Here is a 13209-nt window from a genome sequence, read left to right on the forward strand (position 1 = left end):
TCTATTAAGAACAGATTCAGCAGATTTCAGTGGGCTTTTATACATGGGAGCCAAAGTACAATCACTGAGATGGGAAACAAAGATAGCTTTTTGATGAACCTCATCTGTGACAGGCAAGGAGGAAAGAAGGCAGTAATAGAAGAGAGAGGCCTAAATGGAGAGGTGTCTTATGGTTTAAGATGGGAGACTCAAGGAAGTTAAATGCTGATGGAACTGTCATGTAGAAAGGCAGGGAGGTGGGAGGACAGGATCTTTGTGATGGAACAAGGTAGGAAACTCTGCCTACTTGGATAGGAGAGATACCGTTTCCTCTGTGTGGAACTGAGGGTGGCCAGGTTTATCTGCTTTGGTGGCAGGAAGTTGGGGGACCTCATTTCTGATGGCTTTCATGTTCTTGGAAAAATAACAGGTGAGGTTGTTCTCTAAGAGTAGCCTAGGAGGCCTGAGAAGATGTGAAATAAAGATTATTGAGGATGTCAGCACAGAAGGGTTGCAAGTGTTAAGGGGCAGATTGATGTTGGGAATCTACATGTTTCTAGTGAGACTTACCTTCTCAGTTTTGTGATGTTTTTTCCCCCCCATCTTAGAGTGCTCAGCAGCCAGAGCATAGGCAAGTAAGAGGTAGGTGGTTGGGTTGAGCCAGGATTAAGGTTTTGCGAAGTGTGTATAATGGAAAGATGGTGAGTCTGGAGAGTTGGAGGTGACAGCTAGTGAAGCAGGGTCCAGGCTGGACTGCAGAGAAAAGGTGGAAACATGGAGCCAATGGGGAGAGAGTTGTGGGATCTCCCAAAGTTATGATTGGGTCTCCCAAAGATTTTGAGGGGATTTAGAATTGAAGAAGGATACATCTCTTTGTTTTAACTTTGCAGGTTAAACACATTGCCACACAACTTCCTGAGTGTTTGTAATGATTGTGTAGGAGTTACATGTGATAGCTATTAATGTGAAGTAAATATTCTAAAAAGAAAGAAAGAGGGAGGTAAAGTTCATCAAATTCGTGATTGAAGTTAATTCTGGAGAGGAGAGGATCTCTCCTTTATCTAAAATGTTTTGTTTCTTTCATTTGCTATTTAAAACATGTATTTGATGAGGGGAAAAAAATACAGTTTAAACATTTGTTCAGATACATAGAAGCTTATTATCTTGTTGCTTGTACTTGCTTTGTCAGGAGAAGTTGCTTCCGTTCAGGGACAAAGGCAACAACAGCAGGCCCTGCTAACAAGTTTACATTCTTCCCCACAGAGTCTGCACAATGGTCTTAACACGCACTGAGGGTGACATGAACTAAGTACTAACAATTGGAATACTCTTTAGGAAGCTTTGACATAATCATTATCTTACTGATCCTCATAGCATCACTGTGAGATAGAGCTTAAAGTCAGGGAATTTGGGCATAAGTAAATATGATATGCTTATTAAGTGGTCAAGAAAGGTCTGGAACCCCAGTCTGTCTGCTTACAGAGCTCTTCTTCACTATTTTATACTGATTGCTAATTTAGGCTGACCATTGCCCCATTATCTGTCTGGGTATACATTCAGTAAATCTCTTTTCTCTCCTATAAAGCCATAAACTAATGGTTAACAGAGTTGATTACAGGGATTTTTTACAGTCCATCAGTTCAGTTCAGTCGCTCAGTCGTGTCCGACTCTTTGCGACCCCATGAATCGCAGCACACCAGGCCTCCCTGTCCATCACCATCTCCTGGAGCTCACTTAGACTCACATCCATCGAGTCTGTGATGCCATCCAGCCATATCATCCTGGGTCGTCCCCTTCTCCTCCTGCCCCCAATTCCTCCCAGCATCAGAGTCTTTTCCAGTGAGTCAACTCTTCGCATGAGGTGGCCAAAGTACTGGAGCTTCAGCTTTAGCATCATTCCTTCCAAAGAAATCCCAGGGTTGATCTCCTTCAGAATGGACTGGTTGGATGTCCTTGCAGTCCAAGGGATTCTCAAGAGTCTTCTCCAACACCACAGTTCAAACGCATCAATTCTTCGGTGCTCAGCCTTCTTCATAGTCCAGCTCTCACGTCCATACATGACCACTGGAAAAACCATAGCCTTGACTAGGACCTTAGTCGGCAAAGTAATGTCTCTGCTTTTGAATATACTATCTAGGTTGGTCATAACTTTTCTTCCAAGGAGTAAGCGTCTTTTAATTTCATGGCTGCAGTCACCATCTGCAGCAATTTTGGAGCCCCAAAAAATAAAGTCTGACAGTGTTTCTACTGTTTCCGCATCTATATCCCATGAAGTGATGAGACCAGATGCCATGATCTTCGTTTTCTGAATGTTGAGCTTTAAGCCAACTTTTTCATTCTCCTCTTTCACTTTCATCAAGAGGCTTTTTAGCTCCTCTTTACTTTCTGCCGTAAGGGTGGTGTCATCTGCATATCTGAGGTTATTGATATTTCTCCCAGCAATCTTGATTCCAGCTTGTGTTTCTTCCAGTCCAGCGTTTCTCATGATGTACTCTGCATAGAAGTTAAATAAGCAGGGTGACAATATACAGCCTTGACGTACTCCTTTTCCTATTTGGAACCAGTCTGTTGTTCCATGTCCAGTTCTAACTGTTGCTTCCTGACCTGCATACAGATTTCTCAAGAGGCAGGTTAGGTGGTCTGGTATTCCTATCTCTTTCAGAATTTTCCACAGTTCATTGTGATCCACACAGTCAAAGGCTTTGGCATAGTCAATAAGGCAGAAATAGATGTTTTTCTGGAACTCTCTTCCTTTTTCCATAATCCAGCAGATGTTGGCAATCTGATCTCTGGCTCCTCTGCCTTTTCTAAAACCAGCTTGAACATCAGGGAGTTCACGGTTCACGTATTGCTGAAGTCTGGCTTGGATAATTTTGAGCATGACTTTATTAGCATGTGAGATGAGTGCTATTGTCCGGTAGTTTGAGCATTCTTTTGCATTGCCTTTCTTTGGAATTGGAATGAAAACTGACCTTTTCCAGTCCTGTGGCCACTGCTGAGTTTTCCAATTTGCTGGCATATTGAGTGCAGCACTTTCACAGCATCATCTCTCAGGATTTGAAATAGCTCTACTGGAATTCCATCACCTCCGCTAGCTTTGTTCATAGTGATGCTTTCTAAGGCCCACTTGACTTCACATTCCAAGATGTCTGGCTCTAGATTAGTGATCACATCATCATGATTATCTGGGTCGTGAAGATCTTTTTTGTATAGTTCTTCTGTGTATTCTTGCCACCTCTTCTTAATATCTTCTGCTTCTGTTAGGTCCAGACCATTTCTGTCCTTTATCAAGCCGATCTTTGCATGAAATTTTCCCTTGGTATCTCTAATTTTCTTGAAGAGATCTCTAGTCTTTCCCATTCTGTTGTTTTCCTCTATTTCTTTGCATTGATCGCTGAAGAAGGCTTTCTTATCTCTTCTTGCTGTTCTTTGGAACTCTGCATTCAGATGCCTATATCTTTCCTTTTCTCCTTTGCTTTTTACCTCTCTTCTTTTCACAGCTATTTGTAAGGCCTCCCCAGACAGCCATTTTGCTTTTTTGCATTTCTTTTCCATGGGGATGGTCTTGATCCCTGTCTCCTGTATAATGTCACGAACCTCATTCCATAGTTCATCAGGCACTCTATCTATCAGATCTAGACCCTTAAATCTATTTCTCACTTCCACTGTATAATCATAAGGGATTTGATTTAGGTCATACCTGAATGGTCTAGCGGTTTTCCCTACTTTCTTCAATTTAAGTCTGAATTTGGCAATAAGGAGTTCATGATCTGAGCCACAGTCAGGTCCCGGTCTTGTTTTTGCTGACTGTATATAGCTTCTCCATCTTTGGCTGCAAAAAATATAATCAATCTGATTTCGGTGTTGACCATCTGGTGATGTCCATGTGTACAGTCCATAAATGTACGTATTCCTGAAAACTTGCCAGTAAAGTGAAATTCTGCATGCCCTTATTTTCTTACTGACTTCCCAAGTATATAAGTTTATATTACCTTCTGTGTCAGATGGGCTCCTAAAATTTTGTGCAAATCAGGAGAGCCTGTGCTCCCCGCCCCCTGCAGCCTGTGCCATTAGTCATCCTTGCACTGGTGATTGGAGGGCAGAGCAGCTGAGTGCGCGAGCACTGGGGCCCTGAGGAGGCCCTCATACAAGACTCTAGCTCACACTGGCTGGTTCCCCACACATGTGCCTTTCTTGAAAGGCATCATAAAGTCATTTATTCTGACCAGAACACACTTTAGAATTTTATTATGGAAAGATATTTAGAAACTTAGCAAAAGTTTCTGTACATTTAGAAACTTAGCAAAAAAGAAAACCCTGATAACTTAAGATTCAAAGAACTGAATGATATTAAAATAATAATATGTGAAACTTGTGGGAATAGAGTACAAGTTTTCTTTGTATAATATCCTTTTAATAGAACTCTTTCCTTCTCTTCTCAGTCAAGTTTTAAGAAATGTGAGGACCACAAACTGTGCAGTTACATCTCTTGTATATTAGGTCTGAGTTGAGTCTTTGCTCCACCCCCAACGAAATTACTGAACATAAAGAATTCCCTGATTTGTAGATTGCATGACAGCAAAATCAGCATGTTAAGATACCATAAAATGGGAACTGCCTGTATTGGCTTGGGATTTCTTAAGTCTAAATTTAACCATTTTAATTTTTTTTTTTTTTAACTACAGGGTGTGAAGTTACCCCAGATGTGAATATTTCAGGCCAAAAATTTAATATTAAACTCCTCATTCCGGTTGCAGAGGGCATGAATGAAATCTGGCTTCGTTGTGACAATGTAAGTTTTCTGATTAAAAATAAACCTCAATTTGGGGGATGTCCCTGGTGGGTCCAGTGGTTAAGACTCTGTGCTCCCAATACGCGGGTCATGGGTTCAATCTCCTGGTCAGGGAACTAAGATTCCACATGAACAGTGCAGCCAAAAAATAAAAAGTAAACCTAGGTTTTCTTTGCTTCCTTAGTGAGTTGACCATTCATTCTTATGTTTTATACTCAAGGATTTATCATGTGATAGATTCCAAACCTCAGTATTTCTTTTCACAGGAAAAACAGTATGCACACTGGATGGCAGCCTGCAGATTGGCCTCCAAAGGCAAGACCATGGCAGACAGTTCTTACAACTTAGAAGTTCAAAATATTCTTTCCTTTCTGAAGATGCAGCATTTAAATCCAGATCCTCAGTTAGTACCAGAGCAGATCACAACTGATATAAATCCTGAATGTCTGGTGTCCCCTCGCTATCTAAAAAAGTACAAGAACAAGCAGGTAAACAGTTCTCTACATATACTTTAGTTTCCCCTCTTAAACACTGCTCTTTAGTCTTAATTGGTACTCTTAATTTTGTATCAGGTGGTTAAAATATAAGGGAAAAACAGCTTTCAGTCAGTTTAAATTGGTCATTTAAGAAAAATCATTATTTTAATAGGAAAGACAATGAAGTAGAGCAGGTGGGAGCATATTTACTCTAAACCACCTGAGGAAATCACTATGCTCACAGGATATTCTTTTCAGGGGATTGAATATGGTCTTACTGCTTTGTGTTCCACAGTTCATGCCATTTTATTCCTTAAATAAAGTAAGTCTGATACAGAGCACAGCCAGCATTTCCCAGCCAAATCTCTGAAGACTCTTTTTGCTGTCAAAATGGACCTTTCCAGCTTTGGAAATAAACTTTACGTGGTTTATAGTCCATGTTTACCATTGTCTTTTCTTAACATTAGCAGTCAAAACGTAAGCCAGATTTGCATACTGTGACAACATTTGGTAAATTTTCACTGAAATTCACTGCTTTTGTTCCCTCTGTTTAGAATTCCTTTTCTGGAAATGACTACCATAAAAGGATTGCTATTTAGGAAAATGGTTCTTCGGTCCAACACAAAAGGTTCTTTGCCAGGGGAGTTTCACTTGGGATAGCCCCCAGTATTCTCGATACCCAGCATCATGCCATAAAAGGAAAAAGGCTCCAATTTAGGAAGGGAGTGAAGAAGAACTTTGAAATAAATACTTCATTTTTATCTAGTTTCATTTTTATTTTTGTTAAGGAGTAATTTTAAAACATTACTGGAAAGGCCCAATGATATACCCAGAACACTTGTTAATTCTTAACCTTAAATACAGTGTTTATCATATGGGTCTGAAATCCCTTAGCTGGAAATGTTCAAAAGTTTTAATCACCAAGTATTTGTCTTTTAAGTTGCAGAAGTTGTGTAAGCTACATGGAAATTGTTTATCCCGTAGTCATATGATGTGGGAGTAGTGAGGAATGGAGGAAATGCCCTTGGAGCTGTGTGGAATGTAGATTGTAAGTTAACAAGGGAAAGTGAATCGAGTACTAATTTCATTTTTTAATTCTTAGGTTAGTTCATTTTAAAGCTATTTATAAAGAGACTTGTTTCTAAAAGTGGATTTATTTGCCTTCAAAGTCAGTGAATAGTTTCAAATCTAAGCAGTTTACCATTTCACTATTCAGATATTAGGAATAAAAGATCTCAAATTATAATTGTGAAGATTGCCAAATGTTAGTTTAGCTGTCAGACAGGTACTGAATTGTTTTCCCAGAAGCCTTTAAAATGATAGGTTTAGCTGTAAAAAGATACATCTTTTGGTGAGTTCTTGACTACAAGTCAACTGAAGATTCTCTTCAAGACAAAGAATGTGTGGCTGTCCTTAACTGACAGGACGGTAGTATGTATGTGGTCTGAGATTAAGGAGCTTTCTAGCCTTGTCTTCCACATTGTCCTCTTATCAAATGCACATTTATTTTGAATTCTCCTTTCCCTAACCAGGAGGTTGAGTCAAGTATTGCCCTGACACCTAGTTAAGAGCTGATAAGCAGGAGTTTAGTTGCTATTGTGTGTCATGTACTGTACTGTTTGTTGGACTTAGTGGCTCAGTAATTGGATTTGTTAAACTGTATAATCCAGTGGCATTTAGGAGTCAGGTAGGTCTAGGCTGTGCAGGCTATGGGGTCATTCAGCCCTACCAGGGCATAAAGTCTTCAGGCGCATATAGCCTTTGTTACAATCTATTTTAATTCCCCAAGACTATCTATTAAACTTGCTATGGATATTTTTTTCATAACTATGACTCCCAAACTGGATTTTTACATTTTAGAGGAAAGAATTATTCTTCGTTTTATTCATGTTAATCCAAATTGAAATGAACTGATATATTTGTAGCCACCACTCCTAGTGTAGTGTATGGCATATTTTTATTTTCCCTTCCAGGAAAAAGGATGCAAAAAAAAGATGGTAATTGAGGGGTTTGCTTTTCTTCTGTAAATAAAGAAACAGTATGGTCACTGCACTTATTTAATGCCTTCAACTATTTTCTGAAAAGCTGTGCATGGATCATATTATTTGACTCAATATAAGACAAGATTAAAGGCTTTTGAATATTAATTTTCTTTTTTATCTTGCTACTAAAATAATTAGCTTTACCCTAATCAGTAAGACCTGGTACGTGAAGGGGAAAAGGTTATTTGCATTTTAAATTTTCTCCCTACAAATTTCTACCCTTAATTTTAAGTAACACTTAACAATCTAAAATAATGTGGAGTGTTTCTCAGTATTCTAAATGGAAAGAATCGCTGCTTTCTCATTTTCATTTTCATGCTTGCATTTACTTTGCTTGGTTTCCACCTAAAGTCATTTTTTTGCATGGTTTTTGGCTGGAATTTTGGTTTGCAGGTTACCGCAACTTTTTCTTTGCTTCATTGCCATTTTTTCTGATTGCCTTTTTTTTCTTTCTGCTTCCTTTTTCTTTTCCTCGCATTGCCATCTACAGCCAGGCTATATAAGAGATTTGGTAAGTTCTCCATATTTAAAAAAAAGAAAGAATTAAAAATATTTAAGCCCTAGCTACAGTCTCCCCTCATGAATTAATTTCCCTCTACTCTTTGAGCAGATAGGCATCCCAAAGTGAGTAAACTTAAAAACTAACCTTTCTAATTACTCCTTTAGAAAAATTTTAAAACCATTGCAGTGATTTCTAGTGCTAGAAACCTGTATGGCAGGCACTCGTTCTGATCAGATATCTTGGTACTGAACTTAAAACCCATCGTGTATATGAGGATTAGAACTTGTGTTATCATATGTCTGTGTACTTGAATAAGTCTCAACAATTATATATACCTACTAGTACTTATTCTTTCTTGACATACGGAACTAAAATTAAGAAAAACTATATATTGAAGTTTAGTTTGGAAAGTCATTAGTTTACTAAAATTCCCAAATGTATTTTCAGATATTTTCTAATTTCATCTCTCCCAGTACATAATTTTGGGGCATGGGGCACATAATTCAGTGTTTTAATCTTTTTTTGTCTTGATTCTACCATAAAAGAATAATATCTAATAGTAAATATGATGTTTACTCACGTTTAGATAACGGCAAGAATCTTGGAGGCCCATCAGAATGTAGCTCAGATGAGTTTAATTGAAGCCAAGATGAGGTTTATTCAAGCTTGGCAATCATTACCAGAATTCGGCATCACACACTTTATTGCAAGGTCAGTGGTTCTACTCAGCACCGATGTGTAAACCTCAGTCTGTGCCTTCTTACTTAATTGACTTCATGTAATTAGAAATTAAACATTTAAAGCTACCTACTGAGACCCATTAACCTATTACACAGTAAAATTTAAAGAATGTTGGAATGTATTTTCTATGCTTATAATTTTTTCACCAAAAATTTAAAGTGATTTCATTTCTCTTTTTACTCAGGCAAGAATAGCACTTTAAGAGTTAAAAAGTACATATCTTCAAGAAAAACAGACCAACATGTCCCCCTACCACCCCTCTTTTAAAACATGTATTTATGTTTTTAATTCTGTAGGTTCCAAGGGGGCAAAAAAGAAGAACTTATTGGAATTGCATACAATAGACTGATTAGGATGGATGCCAGCACGGGAGATGCAATTAAAACCTGGCGTTTCAGTAACATGAAACAGTGGAATGTAAACTGGGAAATAAAAATGGTAAGCTGTAACCATCCTGCTTGAACACATACACATAGTCGATCTGCTAAAAATGAATTAATTAAGAAGAAAAGGCCCTATAAATGTTTAAGATTCTTTGTGCCATTTCCTCTTAAAGTATAAAACATGCTTGGTTGTTCATTTCCTACTTGCCTATTTTATAAGTAGCCCAGATACTTCTAAGAGCGTAATATGTTACAATATTGGCTAATCTTTCAGGTTGTCTTTCTGTAATGAATTTATCCCTTTCCACTCACAAATAGCAGCTGCTCTTTAGTGAATGCCTGCTTTGTGCCAAGCAGGATACTAGATGTTTTACATCTGTACCCTATTTCTAAACATTACCCCAGCCCTGCAGGGTAGGTGGATTATCCCCACTGTACAAATGAAGACCATTGTTGTCCATGACTGCACACTGAGAATTCGGATTCAAACTGGGATACTTCGGGCTCTAAAGCCTGGCACACCATGCTACCCCTCGCCTTGGAGTATATGACTCTCACTTAAACAGAATATTTTCCTAATAAGTCCTTTGTTTTAGGGTCATTGGATTTGTTGTACTGATTTCAATTACTTCATAGAATCTTGTATTTCTGAAATATTCAAACATGAAACCTAAAGGTTAAATAGCTAAACACAGGAAATAGGTTTTTTCCCAGGACTTGAAGGGAGACACTCATTAATTGAATCACCAGAGACCTTTTGGGAACTTAATGACCTAAGCCTCTTGCATTCAGCCTTCCTTTTCAGAACAAGAAAAAAGGAGGAGAGGAAGGGCTAGTAAACTTCTGCTTATGCTTTTGGACTTGAAGGCATTATTAGTTTAGGATTAAAAAAAAATTTTTGAGGACCAGCAAGTATTTTATGATCAGGACAGACCTTAAGTATAGTGGCCTCACTTGGACCCAGCCGTCTGGACTTCTGCAGGGACTGATGGTTCTCTGTCTTTGTTCTAGGTCACTGTAGAGTTTGCAGATGAAGTACGGTTGTCCTTCATTTGCACTGAAGTAGATTGCAAAGTGGTTCATGAATTCATTGGTGGCTACATATTTCTCTCAACACGTGCAAAAGACCAAAATGAGAGTTTAGATGAAGAGATGTTCTACAAACTTACCAGTGGTTGGGTGTGAACAGAAATGCTGTGTAATGAAACTCCATGGCCATAACAGTTATTTAACTTTAAAAGCTGTTGTTTGTTATATGCTGCTTAATAAAGTAAGCTTGAAATTCATTATTTTATCATGAAAACTTTTTTGCCTTACCAGACCAGTTAATATGTGCACTAACAAGCACGACTATTAATCTGCTATCATGATACAATGTATGGACTTGAATGTGGCACATGTTCCTTAGAGCCAGGAATTGAAACTGAAGTAGTGGGTAAGTTAGGAACAAAACATCACTGATTCAAGCTAGCCAAACTGTAAGAAACTCAAGCCATCTACTTTAAAGCTATCCAGGGCTTAAACTATATGAAGTCTATTTATCATGTTTAATGCATGTGTTGTAATGTATGTTTAATTTGACCTCATAATTTTTCAAATATCATACTTTTGGTAGCCATCTGTCATCCGTTTCCCCCCCAACCCCAAAATAAATTAGGCCTACAAAAGGTGCCTGGTATTTAATAATGTCATTGTTTGATCTTGAAGGAAAATGCTATTAGTCGTTATGCCTGGTTTTTGTCCTTGAATAAGCATGTATGTATATTGTCTTGTGTTTTTATTTTTACACCATATTGTATTACAACACTTTTAGTATTCACCAGCATATTCACTGTCTGCCTAAAATATGCAACTTTTGCATTACAATATGAAGTAAAGGTCTATGAAGTATGCATTTTGTGTAACTAATGTACAAACACAAATTTTATAAAATTGTACAGTTTTTTAAAAATCTACTCACAACTAGCAAATGGCTTAGATGTAGCATCTTTGCATTAATTAAATGCTCTTTAAAATATAATTAATGTGCAGTTTTAATATCTGCTAAATTAAGGATGACTTCATTATAGTCATGATTTGCCGCAATGTCCTTAACTCTAATGCCTGGACTGGCCGTGTTCTAGTCTGTTGCGCTGTTACAACCTGCATTGGTGCTAGTCAGAAAATTCCTAGCTCACATAGCCCAAAAGGGTGCCAGGGAGGGGTAGATTACCAGTATTGTTCAATAATCCATGGTTTAAAGACTGTATAAATACATTTTATTTTAAATAAAAGCAAAATCTTTTATTTAATGTTTCTTTTGTACTTCTTGTTTTTACTGTTCACATGACATGAGCTGTGTAGACATGAACTTTCGCTTTTGTAAACGCTGTACCTGCAGCTTGTGAGAACAGTGTGCTTAGTATTCTGCAGTGTCACCAGACAGGTGTACTTAATCTCGAAGGTGAAGTCTTCCACTTCAGGTGAAACCCCTCATTTTTCCTACTACTTGAGGATGAACTGTAAAATATTTATGTTAGAAATGTAGCTATAAATAGAAATATGACAGATGAACTGACGCTGCTGGCTTGAGCAGAACTGATTTTAAACAGCAAAACGACTCAGTTTAAGAAAACACATTTTTTAAATGAATTTACTCTGTATTGTTACTGCTATCGCATCATCACTCAGACTCAAAACTTCAGTTCTGGACTTTCTCCTTTACCCCTTGCAAAATTAATAAGGCCAAGCCCTGGTGATACTCGCTCGTGCAGCCCAGTGCCTTTCTTCTATCTCTGCTCTCACTGTCCCCTGAATGCAGATCTTTGGCCTATGTCACATTCTCCATGGCTCTTCTTTGTACTCTAAGGCCAGGTCGTAACAAGCCTTGCTCAAAAATTTAAGAGCTCCTTCCCATTAAAATAAAAAAAAAAGTAAAAATATGTTCCCATTCCTCCTCTTAAGTACAGGTCATCAACTTATACTGTCACTTGCTAAAAGCCCCAAATACATTTAGTCTATGGCACACACCTGCGTCCTTGCTGGTCCCACGGGCCTCCCCACAAGGGAGAATAGCCTCTGTGCTGATTGTTCAGCCTCTGGTGGCCCTTCTGCCCTCCCAGGGATTTTGAGATTAGTTTAGCCCCAACACAGCACCAGGCTGTATTTCAGCTCTAGTAACTCCTGGTTGCTCACAGCATAAAATCTAATGGTCAATGGGTCCCCATTTCAAACGCTCAGAGGTCTTCTGTGGCCTGTTCCCCAGCTCAAACTGGGCGACTGCAGACACACTGCCCTCACCCATCTCCATTCATTGCCCAAACCTTCTAGTTGCCACCTGTTCACATCTGAGCTTTCTAGCATTTTAGAAATTTTAGAAAGAGGTCAAATGTTCTTTCATCCACTAGTACTTCCAACTTTCCTTGTAGCCAAACATTAACTCCTTTGAACTGCCACTGAATTTGGTCCTTTTTGGAACTTAAGAGCAGTCATCCTTATTAGGATTGAGTATATCCTATTGCCCCTAATAAATTATTATTTAAATTATTACTTTTTTGAGGACTGGATCTGAGCATTGTGGTTTCTACCTAGAATCTATTAACATATATTTGTTTATTGAATATAGTGATGGTTGTTACAACTTGGAACTTTTCAGCCTCAGTTTAATATGGAGAAAATACTTTTTGGATACTCTCTGCACTAAGAGGCATGCTAAGTGCTTTCACATACATTATCTCTTCTAAAAGTGTCAGTCACTTGGTCATGTCCAACTCTTTGCAACCCCACAGACTATAGCCTTCCAGACTCATCTGTCCGTGGAATTCTCCAGGCAAGAAAACTGGAGTGGGTTGCCATGACCTCCACCAGGGGATCTTCCTGACCCAGGGATAGAACCTAGGTCTCGTGGACTGCAAGCAGATTCTTCACCATCTGAGCCACCAGGAAAGCCCTTTTTAAAAGATTCATGCAACTCTCCCTCCTCATTTTGTAGATGAAGCTCAGTGAAGCCAAGTAACCTGTTTGAAGTCACATGGCTATAACTGACAAATGGCAAGGCAGAGGTAGAAGTGGAACCCTGATTTCCATCTCCCTATCCAGTGGTACTTAATGAATCCTGGGGAGCCCTATTGATGGTGGTCCCTACAGAGATGACAGCAGTCAATGAAAAAAACACCGCAGGACCTCCAGACACAGCTTCTGGTTTCTGCTCAGTAACTCATTTTCAGGTAGACACGAAGGCACAGGGGACAAGAGACTAAGCTCTCTTGCAACTCGTTCTCTTACAACAGCAGTTTAAAGACCAGCTGGAAGGCCC

The 13209-nt window shown here is 38.7% G+C and overlaps 1 protein-coding gene across 2 annotated transcripts in view; it reads left to right on the forward strand.

The window, feature by feature from the left end:
• The window catches only part of FERMT2 (FERM domain containing kindlin 2), a 74237-nt gene extending 63053 nt beyond the window's left edge, over positions 1-11184 (forward strand). The window contains exons 11-16 of one of the 2 annotated variants that reach the window (XM_068966595.1): positions 4665-4771; positions 5038-5259; positions 7780-7800; positions 8378-8502; positions 8829-8970; positions 9927-11184. In XM_068966595.1, the coding sequence (XP_068822696.1) occupies positions 4665-4771; positions 5038-5259; positions 7780-7800; positions 8378-8502; positions 8829-8970; positions 9927-10100 (791 nt within the window). In that variant the 3' untranslated portion in view covers positions 10101-11184. The remainder of the gene's footprint in view (positions 1-4664; positions 4772-5037; positions 5260-7779; positions 7801-8377; positions 8503-8828; positions 8971-9926) is intronic. The other variant, XM_068966594.1, reaches the window with a different exon arrangement.
• The last annotated feature ends 2025 nt before the right edge of the window (positions 11185-13209 follow it).

Source organism: Capricornis sumatraensis, chromosome 2 (genome assembly GCF_032405125.1).
Source record: "Capricornis sumatraensis isolate serow.1 chromosome 2, serow.2, whole genome shotgun sequence".
Lineage (NCBI taxonomy): Eukaryota > Metazoa > Chordata > Mammalia > Artiodactyla > Bovidae > Capricornis > Capricornis sumatraensis.